The sequence below is a fragment of the Triturus cristatus genome, chromosome 12, assembly GCF_964204655.1.
Source record: "Triturus cristatus chromosome 12, aTriCri1.1, whole genome shotgun sequence".
Classification (NCBI taxonomy): Eukaryota; Metazoa; Chordata; class Amphibia; order Caudata; family Salamandridae; genus Triturus; species Triturus cristatus.
In genome coordinates this window covers 234,651,771-234,670,047 of record NC_140595.1, presented here as the reverse complement: position 1 = coordinate 234,670,047, position 18,277 = coordinate 234,651,771, and the positions used below count along the sequence as shown (strand labels likewise).

The window sequence follows — 18,277 nt, the reverse complement described above, 5'->3', positions numbered from 1 at the left end:
AGAGGCTGCGGATCCCCTCTCTGCCTCTTTCTGAGGTACTCTTGTTCATCCTTTCTTTAGCCCAGCAGGGCTCTACCCGTGGCACTTTTAAAGGCTACTTTTCAGCCATGTCTGCCTTTCTTCGCCTTCTTGATCAGCCTTCTCTTTTCAAGTCCCCTGTTGTAAATAGATTTCTAAAGGGCATTGCTCATCTCATTCTTCCTTCACCTTTTGTAATGCCCCAGTGGGACTTGAATCGTGTCTTAGTTATCTTGTGTGTGCTCCATTTGAGCCACTACATAATTGTCCTCTTCAACTCGTTACTTTAAAGATTGCTTGCCATCACCTCTGCTCGCAGTGTGAGTGCGCTTCAGGCTCTATCCTCTAAGCCTCCTTTTCTTGCAGTCCATCTGGACAAGATTGTCCTTCGCACTAGGCCCGCTTTTCTGCCCAAAGTGGTTCCCTCTTTCCACATACTACAGACCATCACTTTGCCCACCTTCTTCTCGCCTCCGCACCCTTCCAAGGAGGCGGAGAGACTCCACCGTCTAGATCCCAAACGTGCGCTATCATTTTATCTAGACTGCACCAAAGATTTCTGGGTGGGCGATCCACTCTTCGTTGGTTATGTGGGTGCCAGGGAAGGTCGGGCCATACAAAAATGCACCATCTCTCCATGGGTTGTCCTATACATCAAAATCTGCTACTCCTTGGTGAAAAAGGAACCTTGAATGGGACTGCACGCCCACTCTACCAAGGCGACGGCAGCCACTACTGCTTTGGGACACATGGTCCCGCTCATTGTCAACTGTCAGTCAGCCACGTGGGCATCACTGCACACATTCACCAAATAATATTGCCTGGATAGCCAAGTCCGGAGAGATGGCTACTTTGGCTGTTCTGTTCTCCAGGATTTTTGACCCACCTCTGGGGTTATCATTTCTGGGGTATCTATTCTAAGGTAAGTGATCTATAAATAATAGTCTCTTTCAGATGACCAAGTTACTTACCTTCATTAACAATATATCTGTAAGAGACCTATATTAGTTATAGAATTGTTACTGCCCCACCCATTCTCCCCCCTTCTGCAAGCTGATTTCTAGTGTAAGGGACTCCCTTTCAGGGCCCTAGTTTTGTGCAACAGTGGTCAGTGTCTTGCGTGGCTCTGTGCTTATGGCGTGGAAAGTCGTGTCCGAACTGACGTCAGCACACAGGGGCGGCGTCTTAATAGACACCGCAACGTCATCCCGGTGATCACGACGACGGCTCCAGAGTCAACCGATGCCACCTACTGACGCGCAGGGGTATTGCTAGAGGAAAAAATTCTCCGGGTCCAGTCTGACGCCAGGGGGTAATTCTAAGGTAACGAATCTATAGTTAATATATGTCTCTTACATATGTATTGTTACCCAAGGCTAGTAACTTGTTCAGTGCTTCAATCTATAATGTTTTTGAGAGAAATATTGTGCCCTTATTAACAGAAAAATGTGTGAATTGCGTTTGTGTACAGGGTAAAATGTCTGTTCGCATACTGCACTAAAAATCGACAACGGCAGAGTTCCGACATTAACGTTTCATGAGCAGTTCCAACAAACATGACTTGTCAAAAATAAATAGCGTTTCATTATGTGCAGATATGAAAAAAGAGTTATGCCTACAGCAAAGCTGATCCCCCAAAAGCTCAGTAACACGCAGAGTTTCATCAATGGTCGGGCCCTCACAGAGCTCCGGTGAGAGCATGCAGGTGTGGCTGTCTGTCATTATCAAAGAACTCTGGTTCAGCGCGAGAGAGCGCGTGCGAAGGAGTTCCACTGAACCTCGTGAGATTACACACACAACTATTGGCAGAGCACTGCTGCACTGCACAACAGCATGTCGAATTTCATACTCTGCAGACATCCGCAACAACTGATGCCTTGTAGTCAAACAAGCATATGCAATGCAATAGCTCTCCCATTGCTGATAGTTTGAGCTATTTGCATTGCTAAAAGCTCAGACTTTCAGTAATGCGAGAGCTCTTGCATTTCAAAGCAATCAAGGCACTCATGCTTTAGCTGCAAACATCTTAAGCTAAAGCGCGAGTGCTCTAATTGCTTCAAAATTAAAACAAATAGAAGAAAACATATTTTTTCAATTTCTTTACTTGTGAACCAATCGTGGCACCAGCGCTTTAGGTTAAGATGTCTAAAGCAAAAGCGTGAGTGCTGCAATTGTTACTAAAGCAATGCAACTAACCAAAAGAAAGGTGCGGCCTCCATTATTCCAGCAAGGTGTGCGGCGCAGGATAGATAAAGAAAAAGAAAATGTTGTGGGAGAGCGTGTCCTGCTTGCATCAGCAGGCAGAACCAAGCTATTTAAGTAAATGGTGCTCCAAGGCTGTAATAAAAACGTTCCGAGAAACAACACCTTTAACAGGGGGTGTCCTAATGGGAGGTTACAAGAAGAGAAAAGCGGTGCTAAGGAGGGACTCCGGTGTGGCGCGTGTGGAGTCAGGTGCGGAGTTTTTGGAGCAGAGCAGACCAGAGCGTGTTCAGCATCCGACGGCAGAGAGGAGCAGGCGTGCAGCCAGCGAGCGAGCGAGCTGCAGCTAAATGCCGAGAGCAGTGGCAGAGCTGAACAGTTGAGCAGCGAAAGGTTGTTGGCGGTAGGTGGAGGTCGTACGGGACGGGAGGCATAAGATGGAAAGTGCTCCTGACCTGCTTGACCCGCCTTACCCTGCCTAGTTCAAGCTCATTTTCGGCGGCGTTAGATTGCCGCCGTGCTTCCTGCCTGCTGTTTGATAACAGAGGTAAAGACTTTGATGAGAGAAAGGAGAGAGCGGAGAGCAGTAAGCTATAGGAGAGGTGTGAGCAGTTTACGTGGCAAGTGGACAGGCGGGAAAGCTTGAGCGAATTCGTTGCTGCTGCCGTCATCGCCTGTTCAGCTGGTTGAGCTCTCACGCTGCCGAGCTGACAGTGCCTGACCGAGCTTGTTCGAGCCTGCTTGAGTCCACCTATATCGGTGGCCCCCCTCTTGCCTTGCCTTGCCTGCCTGCCTGTTTAAGACAAAGGAGGGTATACCTGGCTAGTGGGCTAGGTTAGTGCAGTTCTTCTCCTTTTTCTTACAAACGGAGAGGCGGCGCAGTGAAAAGAGTGAGGCGTACCAGAGAGAAGTCTCTTTTGGAGAGGAAAAGCGAGGAAAAGCGAGAGGAAAGTGAACTGAACAGATACATTAAAAAAAAAAAAAAACTGTTAAATAGCAGAATTTGCTGAATTACCGGAATCAACGGAAATCGATGGAAACTAATTAGTAGTAGATTTTTAATTGTGCATGAGTCTGATAAGGGGTTTGTGTCAGTGTTAAAAATTTTTTTTTTTTTTTTTTTTGTTGTTTGGTGGGTAGAGGGAATTGATTAAGAATAGATAGTTTGATTTGGTTATAAACAGTTAAATACAGTGTGAATACAGAGTGAATCAGGATGAGGTCAGGTCGCCAGCGTTTGGCTCTAACAAAGCCTACACAAAGTCAGATAGCTAAAGAATCTTTAGTGGTTCAACCCCAACCGGAGAAATATAAGCAAAATGGGGAAAATGTGGATAAGCAGGAAAATAGCAGTGCAGTCATAGAGGGAAGTTTGTGTCTGTCAGTTGAAGATAAGATCTTATCAGCGCCCGTTAATAAGGTTATGGGTAGTATGGATAGTAGGATCTGTATGAAATCTCCATATGTGGCTCAATCATCTATAAGGAGTTATTTTTTTAAGTACCATCAAAACCAGTCTGACAAATACACAAGTAATATCACCGAAAAGGAAAAGGGTGAGTTTAGTGGGGATACTAGTGATGGTAAGGTGTCTTTAATCTCACCGCTATCATCGTGTAAAAAGGGGGAAAAGAGTTGTGATTTGATCTGTTTAAAGTTGCCTGAAAATCTGAATATTATAATGGATAATCAACGTAGTCAGGATAGGAATACAACTGATGAAGGGATAGGAGTAGGAGTGGGAAAGGTGTCGTTATCTTTGTCCCAGGCGACATCATCCTTAGCTGGCCAGCAAAGGGCGCAGGTTCAGGCACAGATTCACGTGTGCGCCCCTATTGCTGACCAGGTAGAAAATGTCGAAGATGTTATTGTGTTCGATTCGGAAGTCGATTGTGGAATAGTAAAATTGGGTTGTGAAGAAAATATTATTGAACCGATATTGGTCCCAGAAGTTTTAGAGGACTTAATTTTCAGTCCAAATAGCTGTTTGGACAAAAGTGGTAATATCAGTTTATTTAATCTGGAACAGTCAAGTATAAGTATGGAGAATTGTTTTACCACTAATGAATTACTGATGGAACCAGGTGTGGGTAGTACTGATAATATTATTAATATAAATGATCAACCTAGCATAGAATTAAATGGCCATTTTAATCTAGCAGATATATCTTTGCCAATGAAACTGGAGGAGACAGACAAATCAAACCTAGGTGATCCAAAAGAAAGAGTGGTTAGTCCTGAGAGGGGCGTATGGGATTGTCTTTTATATACCATGGACTCTATCACCAATGCGCTTAATTTCCATTCTGATAAATTGGACGTCCAAGTAGATATCTTAAATAGATTAGCATCCCATGTTGTGGGTATTGATACAAAACTCCTGCAATTAACTAACCTCATAACAAAGGTTCAAGCGGACAAAGAGAACCTGTATATAACATGTACCTGCGCTCAATTGATTGATAAAATTTCCGATTTACCATCTATAGTAAGCTCAATGGTCCACGAAGTAAAAATGTTGTCGGGTGCAAGAGTACAAGGTACGGAAAAAACAACTGATTCATTAGAAAAAAAGAATATCTCAGGTTGTACGTCTAGACAGGGGCTATTGTCATTAGATAATTTGACTCTTTATCAAAAGGATGTACTCAATGGAAATAGTACAAATAGCTCTGATAATAATATTAAGGAACAACTTGTAAAAGATGAAAGCAAAATAAATGCAATAGAAGAACCCCTCAGTAATATGAAGGGTGTTTTAAATAAAGATTGTTTGGCAACAGGAAATTTTATTATTGAATATCCTATGTTAACCAAAAAACATAGTAGTGTAAAAAAGTCAGGCCCAAATCATACCCAGGAAACAAGTGTCCCTTTAAAACCAAAGAACCTTTCAAAAAGGGAAAAAAAAAAGGTTAAGGAAGACACGTAATAAGATAATGTACAACTTACAATCACCCATTAAGAATAGTTGTGATAATCCCCCCAAAAATCCTAAAGAAACTAAAACTGAAATGAAACTATTTTCCGATTTTTGGTAATAATAAAAATTCGGGATTAAATGTTAAGAGAAATCATTTGAAGGATTGTGACAGTGATAGGGCTGAGCAGGATGAATGTAAGTTGAGTCCAGGCCCTATACTAGAGCCTTCAAAAATGTTGAGGGAAGATGGATTGAAACAACTTATAAAGGAAAGGGTGGACACTATAGATGAACCTCTAGGTTATAAACAGAAATTGGTAGGCCATACTGATCATTTAAGTAGTATTAAAAATGAACAGGGGCATACCTTGTGTCTGAAATCTATTAATGATGTAATGGTTGAACAGGGAGTCCAGAAGGTTATCCATCAGCAAGGTGGCAATATGAATGATCAGGTGGCCCAATTGGATGTGCAATACGGAAAATTAATGAAGGATAATGAATTGAACTGCCTAGCAGATATTGTTCGGGTGTCTCCAACCGAGAACAGGTTGTCAACCACCTTTGTAGATGAGGAGGAAATAGAGGCATCAAACTTGCTGATTGATAAGAGGAAAGTAGCCTTTTGTCCTTATTATACAACAAGAGGTCCTCATGATATTTTAAATCGAGGTAATATCTTGAAATTGTTATATGCAATTATAGACCTTAAAGATGTGGTAACGGAGGATCTGGAAGCAGTAGAGTTTAGGCAGGAAGATGTCAATACGAATAGGGAAGCAACAATTACAACTTGGCGAAATACTGAAATTGTTGATAGAATAATGGCCAATGGCACAATATTTGAAAAGTGGGGTATTAGAGTTTGGAGACCGCAAGGTCCACGATATCCAACGCTGCTAATTCCAATCAATCCACCTGAGTTATTGACTCAAAAAAAAAAGAAAAAGGAGGAAAAAAAATTAGTTGAGGTATCACAGATAAGAATATTAAAAGGGGCATCAGGCCCATCGACGGAGTTAAATTTATCTTATGGGATCAAGGTTAGAAGTAGCCCGTCTGGTTTACGAACATGTGAGGCACTGAAAAAATCCCCAGAACTTTTAGACGATTGGAGCTGGCTTCCAGGAATATTAACAAATCCAAATCATGGAAAGCAGGATTGATGTGAACTTCTTTTTGATGAAGTTTCAAATACACTGAAATTCTGTTCATGGAATACTAATGGCTTAAAATCCCTAATTGAGGATCCAAATGTAATAGATTTTCTAAACTCTTTTAATATTATAATTCTCCAAGAAACATGGAATATGTGTAGCGAACCATTTATTGGTTATTTTGAATACTGCAATATTGCAACACGTGAAGCTCATTCAGGTCGTCCTTGTGGTGGTCTCTCTATATATGTTTCTTTAAGTCTTAGAGTAGAACATTTTGAAATAGACCTTCAGTTAAAATGGTTGCAGTGTATCAAATTAATAGCTGGTCAAGTTAGATCCACTCAAATTATTCAGTTATGGGGACTGGTAAAAACTTTATATTTTGATCACCTAGATTCAGCATTTATTATCACAGGTGATTTTAACATGCACTTAGTTGCCTCAAAAAAACAGACAGTTGGTTTAAACTGTTTAGCTCAATGGACAGACTGTGAGTTTAAAAAGTACAATTTGAAAATTATGAAAGACTCAGATAATACTCCAACGTTTAATAAAGCTGGTGGTCGATCTGTAATAGACTATACAATAATGTCAAAAAAATTATATAACTTAGTAAGCAGCTATCAGATAGTCCAGAGGATTGAGAGTGACCACAATCCTCAAGTGGTTAAATTTGATTTAGTCTTTGATTGTCTGCCTGAAACTAAAATCCTGAAAACAGCTCCCATAGCTTTTAATCTTAAAAGATTAATATGGAATGAAAAAAATGAGGCAAGTATTTTGGGAGTTCTTACCTGTCTAATACAAGATGTGCAGTCTGCTTATGGTGAAGGGAAACCCATGGTGGAATTGTGGACACATTTATGCAACAATCTCCTGGCTAAATTTGCTAGGGATAAGCCATCTAGGGGTATATTATTGAACCCTAAGAAACCAGAGTGGTATTCGTTCCACCTATTACAACAAAAAAGAAGACTCAATAAAGCAATTAGATTGCTGTACAGAAATAAAAGCAATGTATCGTTTTTTGAGATATCACTTAAAATTAGAGAATTAAAACAGGGCTACAAGAAGGAAATTTGGAGAGCAAAGCAAATGCATTATGAATCAATATGGGCTAAGATGCATTATGCTTGTAAATCAAAAGATCTGCGGTTGTTCTGGGGCATAATCAATAACCTTGAAAATGGAAATAATAGAAGCAGTAGTGCTAATGTAGATGAAATAAGTTGGGTGAATTTTTTTAATTCGAAAGTGGATACTCAAGGCCAATTGCATGATAAGTGTATTAGTAATAGTCCTACCTGTAGGTCTAAAATAAAAAATGGAATTAGACAGGAGAGTCCTAATCATCATCAGTATAGTGTAGAAATCAAACCTTGGTCGCTTGAAAAAGTTGAAAAAGCGATAAATAAGATTAAATCCAATGGAGCTCCAGGACCAAATGGTATTCCGAATGCCATATTTAAAGCTAAATTAAGGAATTTGCCGGAGCTTTTAATGCTCCTGTTTAATGATATACTTACAACAGGCCTTATTCCGTTAACATGGCACGGAAGTATCATACAACCAATCTATAAATGTGGCCCCCAGGATAATCCGGCTAATTATCGATTAATTACACTTACAGATGTAGATGCAAAAATTTTTGCTAGTTGTCTTTTGGATGATTTAGAGGTATGGGCTTTAAAGGAGAAGCTGATTCCCAACTTTCAAACTGGGTTTAGAAAGGGTGAATCGACTCATACTAATCTGATTTTATTAACATTATTAGGTGAAAAAGCTAAAATGAGGAAGCAAACACTGTATGTGTGCTTCATTGACTTAAAAGCTGCGTTTGATTCTGTCCCGCGAAACATTCTTTGGTCGAAGTTAAGGAACTGGGGAATATCGGAAACTTTATTAAAAATGATTACATTACTTTATTCCGATACCTGGGTTCAGATTAAGATTGGCGATGGTAAACATATGACTCGTCGTTTGACTACTAACGTAGGACTAAAACAAGGTTGTGTTTTGGCTCCTTTCCTTTTTAATCTTTTTATGGCCGATCTCCCAGCCCATTTTAATACTATTAATTCGCATTCACCCTCGATATACGGTAATGAAATTAAATATTTGCAATATGCTGATGATACCATCTTAATGAGCCAAACCGCTATAGGCCTAAAAAGGTTAATTGATTCCTTTAACTCCTATGTCGTACAAAATGGACTAACTATTAATATAAAAAAGAGAAAAATAATGACTATGGGAAAGGGTAAACCGAGAATAAAAGAATGGAATATTAACGGCCTGGTGATTGAAAATGTTAAAACATATAAATACTTGGGTATTATTTTTGATGACGGACTGATATTTAGGCAGCATTTTAATAAACTTGAAGCCAGGGGTTTATCCCTCGCTTTTGCTTTTAGAAAATTGAGAGACAAATTGGTCTGTCCTAATTATGATCATTTAATGAGGGTGATGAGAGCTAAATTGATTCCATCTTTAGATTATTGTTCTATCATCTTTAGGGGCAAAGACGCAAAATTGCTTGATGATATAGAAATTAGGACATGCAAATCTGTTTTTAAGATACCTAAATATATTAGTCGTGCCAATATAAGATTAGAATTTGGTTTGAAGAACCAATTATTGACACGCCAATCTGTATTTTTAAAATCTTTATTATCATTAGTCCGATCAGAGGAAGGATCTTTAGCGAAGTTGTGTTGGCTCGAAATTTCAGAAGGTGAATACTCGAAGTTGGCAGTCATATTTAAATGATTGTTTAAGCAATTATAAATGCTTAAAATTAGAAGACGAAGTGAGGAGTAAAACTGTATTTAAGAAAGAAATGAATCAAATGGCTGCTTTGCTTAGCACTATAGTGGACAAGGATGACCTGAGAAAAAAAACTCATTTTTGCACTATAGCTAACTCTTTTGGTAGGTTGTCCCCTCAACTTTATTTGTCATACCATTTGAGACCTTTGATTAAGAACAAATTTATTCATTTAAGGTTGGGTAGATATCCAACAAAGGATGGAATACCAAAATGGGAAAGTAAAGGGTCATCTAATGTCTGCAGGCTCTCTGGGTTAACTGAAGAAACCTTAATGCATATTGTAACAATATGCCCAGGGCTAACTGATGCTCGAAAGTCTATCCTTAAACCGATTTTTAACGAATCGGGAGTTAGAACATGTAGGAATGCAGTTATTGCCTGTTTAAGTGGTGATGATATTAAATTTGTCCATCTCTTTATTAAGTTCATCACTATTGTGGAAAAATTGCAAAAAATAGCTGCTTGAAGAATAATATCATACGACTATAGAGTACCAGCAACTTATATAATTTAGGAGTTTGTAGACAATTATTAGCGATAACATTCTTTTTTTAGTTGGTATGATCTCTTAATGTCTACTTATTGAAATTATGAAATGTGTTCTCATTAGAAGTTGCTGTCGCTCACAGGTCATATTATATCAACTGTGTTACTGCTAAAATATCTGACGTTAAAACATGTTACTCTAATTAGATGTAGTTAAAATAATTTTGCTGCTAACATAAAGCACCTTAGTAAGCACAATGCACTTTATAGTAGTTTATAAATGGATAATAGTAAAAGGATCTCAACTGTAATATCTGCTGCTAATATATGTTACCTTAGAAAGATGTTGCTAAAATATTTTTTGCGGTTAGTAAAAGGTATTATGGTAAGCATAATGCTTTTTTCTTTTTTTCATTTAACATGAAACGATAATAGTGAAATAATTGCAAATTACAAAAACTACTGCTAATATATGCTGTTTTATTTTGTTGCATTTTAAATGGAAATTATTGGAAGTATAATGTTCTCTACGGATTATAAAGCTTTTTAATTACTGTTTTATGTAAAGGTTTTAACGTTAGGTTGAAAAATGTTTAATTACTAATTTACAAGTAGTGGTTCTATTCAAAGGTGTTTTTATTTTATTTTTGTGTGTGCACATTATTGTAATGATTTTAATTAATCAACAAATAAATTACTCTCCTACTAAGCCTATTGACCAATGAAAAATACAGTAACTGGAGCCAACTAAAAAGAAGGGCGGTAAGTGAGCGGAGCTTCATGCCCATATCAGCATGTCTCGAAGAGGCAGTGCAAGCGCTGCCTAGGCGAGACCTAAAAAGGAATCTTTTTGTTTGAAAATACTTGATTTCGCCCTAACTTCACGCCACCCCATTGAAATACTGCTATGAAATGTATCTTAAGTCCAAGTACCTGGGTAGGATACCATTCCTGGTATTGCAAAGATTAACCTGCATCATGTGCTGGTACTGGGTGTGTAGCATGTGAAATCCTGGAACCTTGCTGCACTTTGCCATCTCTGGTCTGACCGAGTTCCTTCTGTACGTGTTGTGTAACAACCGGACATCTTTAGCTTGTTTGCTAGGTTCTTTGGAGCACCTTGATGGCTACACAGTTATCTTTGAAGGCGATGTATCACCAAATTGTGCTAGTGATGTGTTGTATTTTTTCAGATTGTTTCTCCATCAGCCACAGTGAAGTATGCCATTGAATGTGGCCCGGTTGGAGTCTTGGAGGCCAGCGATCAAAGTTTTATGTCCATCTGATAGAAATTTGATTCTCCAACTTAGTGGGTGTTTTTAACTGAAGGTGTCTCCAAATTGCAATTTAAAATGAGCATTCAAAGAAACATAAGGAAAATTCTATTGTAGGTAAACTTAAATTTCAAGATAGCATTTCTATATCCTTTTTGTGGAATGAGAATGTATATTTGCATATGTATTAATGCTCTTTTACTGGTACCTCTGTCAATGTGTACTTACGTTTCTAGTAAACTCTATCTAGGGGATTGCTACTAATCATTTATAGTCTCTTGTTAGTTTCTCTTTTAGATATTATTTGTTCAGTGTTGATTCAGCTGCAGTTGCATTACAGAGATGCTTAAAATTTTATATCTGACTTTTTTTTAACTTTCCAGTGTTAAATTCAGTTTTTAACATAAAATATTCTTGAACTAAAAAAAAAAAAGGTAAAGAGATATCCTCAGCAGCAGAAATATCCCACATATACTGCCTTGCTGTATTTGACTTAAGTTGCTCTGGATTCATTGCCCAGCGAATGTCGCAGTTAGCTAATTGGCCCTCAGTTGTGTCTCTACATACCATTTGTACAGATGAAATGTGTGCATAGATGTAGTCTGTTCTTGGTCGAAGTGCTAAATATTTGTGCACAATCTTGTTTCAGGTGAGAAGCCATACGAATGTTATATTTGCCATGCCAGATTTACTCAGAGCGGCACAATGAAGATGCACATTTTACAGAAGCACACAGAGAATGTGGCCAAATTTCATTGTCCCCACTGTGACACAGTGATTGCAAGGAAAAGTGACTTGGGTAAGATTGAATGTAGCATTTGTTTGTTAATTTCTGAGATTCGGAACTACAGAAACCATGCATAACTGTAGCTTCACATGGTTTTTAGGTCTCGGCTAGCGAAGGCTGCGCTTGCGCAGTCTCGCTCGCGAGAGATAATGACTTGGAGAAGAGGGGCTTGAACCCGCCCCTCTTCTCCCCTGTTTTCCATTGGATGGCCTCTTGAATGCTGGCCAGCCATTGGAGAAGAGGTCCGTCACTCCGAACAAGCCCCGTCCTTTTCAGATTCGGGGGCGTGTTTTTTCCAACTTTTCTAATTATCTCCTCCAGCCAATGGCAAGAGGAGAGTAAAGAAAAACACGCCCCCGAATTCGAAACCGCCGCTGCCTTTCTCCGAGGCATTTCTGCTTCGCCTCGGAGAAAGGCGGTGGTGTCCCGGCGTCTGGACGCACAAGTCACTGACTAGATTAACGAACACGTGAAACAGGCCCCGGTCATGCAGATATCCCGGACATAGACAAGATCTCAAAAATTGACGTGGTTCCGGGTGAGAACGCCCCCCCCCCCCCTCCCTTCGGTACTTCTAATGCATTTCCCGCCCGTCCTGGTGCACTCTCAGGAGAACACGATGTTTTCATTTCTCAGCCACCCACATTCCAAAGGCTCTCTGGAGCGTGGAAAATCCCTCCCCGTGTTACATGAGTGAAATTTGGGGCCGAGCAGATCTATGCGGCATACATAGTCCCCAGCTTCACCCTTCGTTTCCCGGTATTATTACCCCCTATGCATGTCCTACGCAATCCACTACGCATACGTGGGCCACAGCTTTACTATGTATATCTCGGACCCACCCACTCTGCACATTGGCCGCTTATGTGGTCCTCAGCTTTACTCTCACGCCTCCTCCGTGCACCTCTGACACATGTGGACAGTACCCCCACACCACAACCCCACCCCACTTTCGCGTTGTCTCCAGCCGGGGCGCTACCAGTCGACACTGCCTTGCTACGCAGTCTCCGGTCTCACCTCTGCCCTCTGTCGTTTGAGGGACTGCGGGTGGGAGGGGCGGTGTCTCTTCGGCTGGGAAAGCCCCTACCGACCCCCTCTGCTGGTGATCTCACCCTATTTTTGCCAGGAGTCTGGGCTTGAGAGCTGGAGTGCGCCCTGGCAGGCAGGAAGGACAGGATGACTCACTAGGCGCTATATATAGACGCACTGCTGGCCCCAAACAATGTCTAGCGCCCCCGGGCCAGCCCCCTCCGCCCAAGTATTGTTCCCCAGCGAGAGAGGGAGGGGGATTAGTGAAATTCAGTGACCCAGAAGGTTTTCCCTGAGTGAGTGTGCAACTGCCCCTGAGTGGCACAGCAGTGTCTAGCCGCCTCAGCTCGAGAGAGAGAGGGGGGCCCGGAGAAGGTCACAGTGAAGTCACCAGGCAGACATGTGCGTGGGATCTCACGGGGGACAATGGTGTGCTGTGCCCTCGCTCGTGAGACGCCCTGACACACCACAGACCTGGCAGGGTCAGAGGCGCGTGGGATTTACATCAGTCTAAGGCAGCGACCTAGGGCAGAACTCCACGTCTGGGCAGGAAACGGGACAGTCCCTGGAGCGTCACTCTGTTACCTGCGCAGCCCCCTCTCTCTCACCTCATGTCCCTGGTAGTGGCAGTCTACAGACTGATGATGCAATCACCTTGCCTTTTACCTGCACATCCGCCTTCCTCACACCGGATGTTCCTGGTAATGTCAGTCTATAGACTGGTGCAGGAAGGGCTTCGGCTGGTAGGGGCGTCGACCTGCCACTAAAAAAAGGGATTTGTGTGTTAATCCTTTTTGTAAGATTCCGTGAGGCAGTCCTGCAAACTCTGAAAGACCAAGCTTAACAGAATGTCTGACATTGCCCTTCTAATGCAGCACTCTGTGGCTGCGGTACCCACAAGGCACACTTTTATGTGCCTCTCCTTCGGGGTTTGAGTTGAAGTACTTCCCTTATTCTGAGCACTCCTAACCCCTCCTCATCACAGTGGTGAATACAGAACACGACTATCTCCAGTCTTGAAACTTCCGACCACACGCAGCCTGCCAGGCCAGCATTACCCTGCCTTCCTGTCAGGGCTCTGTGTGGGGGTGGCTGTGTGTGTGGGGGTGGCTGTGTGTGTGGGGGTGGCTCTGTGTGTGTGGGGGTGGCTCTGTGTGTGTGGGGGTGGCTCTGTGTGTGGGGGTGGCTCTGTGTGTGGGGGTGGCTCTGTGTGTGTGGGGGTGGCTCTGTGTGTGTGGGGGTGGCTCTGTGTGTGTGGGGGTGGCTCTGTGTGTGGGGGTGGCTCTGTGTGTGGGGGAGGGTCTCTGTGTGTGGCTGGCTTTTTTTGTAGGTGGCTCTATGCGTGGTGGGGCTGTCTGTGTGTGGGTAACTGTGTGTAGGTGGCTCTGTGGGTGGCTCTATGGGTGGCTCTATTTGTGTGTGGGTTGCTCAATGTGAGTGGCTTTGGGTGTGTGGCTCTGTGTGTGGGTGCAAATGCAATAGGTCTCGCATTTGAGAGTGATTAAGCTATTGACATTGTAAATAACAATGCCGTTTCTTTAAATGTTTTAAAAACAAAAACCTAAACAAAAATAATGTCATGAGCAATGCCAATAGCTTTAACTTTAACAATGCCGAGACCATTGCATTGTAAATGCTCGTGTTATTGGTTGTCTGTCGTGACTCCAGTGGGTGGGAGGGTATGTATGTATATAAATAATGTATGTATGTTTGATGGCATGTGTGACTGTAGATACACATGCTTAGCATGAGTCCGCCATCTAGTGTTGGGCTCGGAAGTGTGCAAGTTGTTTTTCTTTAAAGAAGTCTTTCGAGTCACACGTTAAAGTGAGTCGTCTTCTTGCTTGCAGTGTGCCTGGTCATCGACTTCATTGTTAGATTGTTTTTTTACGCCGTCTGGTTCGGTCGTGTGCTCCTCTGCTCTGGTCGTCACCGTCATTAGGATCCTTTTTCAATACAGTTGTTATTGTTTTCGATCGAAATTCAATCCATATTTAGGCAATTACTTTTTTAACACCAACTTTGTTGTGCGGCCTCGATTCCATTGCGTCCCTCAAGGCGGAAATTCTCTTAAAGGTTTATTCATATTAAAAAGACCAAAAGGTGATGGAACGGACACCTTTTACATTTTTTCCTTCCTGCCATTTATAGTTGCCACATACTGATTTGCACAAGATGTGTAATTCATACCGGTCTCCTGAGCATCAAGAACAAACCTGTGAGGCCTGTAAATCATGCAGGTCTAAGAAAAGTATAAGAGATCGGAAAGCCAGACTGCAAATGTATTGACTCAGCAACGAGACACCGGATATTTTTGGTTTGGAGAAGCCGGAAACCGAAATGGAGGCACATCCGTTGGCCGCAGATTAGGGTCAGAGCTTGGTTCTGAAGAGAACAAAATACCTTTGCATCAGGGCAACAAACCGTGAGTAAATTGCCCCATCCAAAACTACAGACATTACAAAAGTCTGCTGTTAGTCCTCCACTGCCTTCGGGCCATGGTCGGCACAGAGTGGCTGATTCTGGAAAGTCTGGCCTCCGCACGGCTCCCAAAAAAACAGCCTAAAGTCCTTGGCCCGAAACAGTCTACCTCAGAGTCCTCCATTTCTACACTTAAACAATCAAAAGCAGACCTGTTCAAAGCTTTGGAACCGAAACCTTCAGATCGGAACAAGCGCTCCGACTCCGCAGTTAAAGCCAAAGCTTTGTAACTGAAACAATTGGCACACAAAAATACAGGAGAAAAGATTTTCGGATTCGAAAAAGCAATCGGTTGAGCATTCTTCACTGACTGTACAACCAATACTCAAGAAATTACACCAGCAACTGGATTCTTAACAAAAACATTTCGTAATCCGTCCTGATACAGGAAGCATATTCCCCCAGGCCTCCTCAAGAGCATGCACAACCTGCTAAAAGACAATTATCTTTTCAGGAAGCAATCTATATTCCTATAAAAACAAGGAAAAAATAGGACACAGACCCTAGTCCACTTCACTTTAGTCCTCCTTCCCTGCACCATGAACACATACCAAACGCAATAACCCTCTCCAGTTCATAAGCAAGCACATTCACCAGAAGAATCCTGTACTTTCTTTTGACCAGATCTCTGTAATTGTCTCCAAGCACAAAAAATCTGGAAATTTGATCTACAACAAAAAATATTCAGTTGAGCGCACAATACATTCCAGGAGTGGACAACGATTTGGCAGATCTCCTCAGCAGGATACGCCAGCAAGTACACGAATGGGAACTCAACATACAGGTCCTACACCCGTTCTTCCCACAATGGCAACAAGCATTGGCATAGCCAATAGGTCTCGCTTTTGGGACCTTCTAAGTATTTAGTTATGCGGCACAATACCCTTGGTGCAACCACATCAACTGTTGCGTGGCTTAACACATAAGGTCCCAAAGGCGAGACCTATTGGCTACACCAAGGCTTGGTGTGGTTGTGTGTGTGTGTGTGTGTGTGTGTGGTTGTTTGTGTGGGTGTGTGTGGGTGCAGGTGTGGTTGTGGGTGTGCGGTTGTGGGTGCGGTTGTGTGTGTGATTGTGGTTTTGTGTGGTTGTGGTTTTGTGTGTGTAGTTGTGGTTGTGTGTGTGTGGTTGTATGTGCGGCTGTGGTTGTGTGTGGTTCTGGTTGTGTGTGGGTGCAGGTGTGGGTGTGGATGTGTGTGGTTGTGTGGTGTGTGTGTGGTTGTTTGTGTGTGGGTGCAGGTGTGGTGGGTGTGTGTGTGTGTGTGGATGTGTGGTTGTGTATGTGTGTGGTTGTGGGTGTGGCTGTGTGTGTGGTGTGTGTGTGGTGTGTGTGTGTGCGCGGTTGTGTGTGCTTGTGTGGTTGTGTGTGTGCGCTTGAGTGTGTGGCTGTATGTGTGGTTGTGGTTGTGGGTGTGTGTGGGGGTGTGGTTGTGTGTGTGGGTACGGGTGTGTGTGTATGTGATTGTTTGTGTGTGTGGTTGGTTGTGTGTGTGGTTGTATGTGTGTGGTTGGGTGTGGTTGTATGTGTGTGGTGGGTGTGGGTGTGTGTGTGGTTGTAGGTGTGTGTGGTTGTGGGTGTGTGGTTGTGTGTGGGTGCGGGTGTGGTTGTGTGTTTGGTTGTGTGTGGGTGGGTGTGTGGTTGTTTGTGTGCTTGTGTGTGTGGTTGTGGGTGTGTGGATGTGTGTGTGGTTGTGGGTGTGTGGATGTGTGTGTGGTTGTGGATGTGTGGGGGGTGTGGTTGTGTGTGTGCTTGTGGTTGTGTGTGTGGTTTTGTGTGTGTGTGGTTATATGTGGTTTGTGGATGTGTGGGGGTGTGTGGGGGGGTGTGTGTTTGGTTGGGTGTGGTTGTATGTGTGTGGTGGTTGTGGGTGGGTGTGGTTATATGTGGTTTGTGGTTGTGTGTGTGTGGTTGTGTGTGGTTGTATGTGTGTGGTGGGTGTCCTTGTGGCTGTGTGGTTGTGTGTGTGGTTGTTTGTGGGTGCAGGTGTAGTTGTGGGTATGGTTGTGTGTGTGTGTGTGTGTGTGTGGTTGTGGTTCTGTGTGTGTGGTTGTGGGTGTCTGTGGTTGTATGTGTGTGGTGGTTGTGGGTGTGGTTGGGTGTGGTTGTGTGTGTGGTTGGGTGTGGTTTGTGTGTGGTTGTGGGTGTGGTTGGGTGTGGTTGTGGGTGTGGTTGTTTTTGGGGTTGGTTGTGGGTGGGTGTGTGTTTGGGTGGGTGTGTGGTTGGGTGGGTGTGGGTGTAGTGGTTGTGGGTGTGGTGGTTGTGGGTGTGTGTGGTGGTTGTGGGTGTGTGTGTGGTTGGGTGTGGTTGTGGATGGGTGTGGTTGTGTGGGATTGTGGTTGTGGGTGTGGTTGGGTGTGGTTGTATGTGTGTGGTAGGTGTGGTTGGGTGTGATTGTATGTGTGTGGTGGTGTGTGTGTGGTGAGTATGTGGTTGTGTGTGTGTGGTTGTATGTGTGTGGTGGGTGTGGTTGCATGTGTGTGGTGGGTGTGGTTGTGTGTGTGGTGGGTGTGGTTGTATGTGTGGTGGTTGGGTGTGGTTGTGCGTGTTTGTGTGTGTGTGTGTGTGTGTGTGTGTGTGTGGTTGGGTGTGTGACAGTAATACTAAAAGCATCTCAAAATAAAGGAACACAAACATAGAGTTTGTGGAAAGAGAGAGCAAGTTGTAAATCAAACTGGCGCAGCAAAGCATTGACACAGCAACAAAACAAGATCACTTAGCGAAGACTGAGTGCTGATAATGGATACACACAGCCCATCATCTTAAGAGTCTGATTGCAGCCAATGTGCACTCAAACCTGCCCCCTCCTTGTGAGTTGCACCCCATATTTCATGAGTTATAACTGCTGCATCCACCATAGCGCTTTGAGATCTAAAGCGCTACATAGGTCTAATCGACTAACCAGTCGCCAACATGCTGTGCTGTTAAAGAGAATATGCCAAAAGTTTCCAGCTTCCTCATGTCCTCATGAAAGCACCAACGAAAGGACTCCCTGAATGGTGCAACGGACATGAAGCAGCCGCTGCGATCAGAAATAAACACTGTGAACTTGTTGTCCAGTTTCACAGTAACATTTCCTTAATGTTCC

General features: G+C 42.8%; 1 protein-coding gene across 2 annotated transcripts in view; it reads left to right on the top strand.

Moving 5' to 3' along the window:
- The window catches only part of CTCF (CCCTC-binding factor), a 656,010-nt gene that overhangs the window by 445,503 nt on the left and 192,230 nt on the right, over positions 1–18,277 (top strand). For both annotated transcript variants that reach the window (XM_085636797.1, XM_085636796.1), the window contains exon 6: positions 11,545–11,694. In XM_085636797.1, coding sequence (XP_085492923.1) covers positions 11,545–11,694 — 150 coding nt within the window. The remainder of the gene's footprint in view (positions 1–11,544; positions 11,695–18,277) is intronic.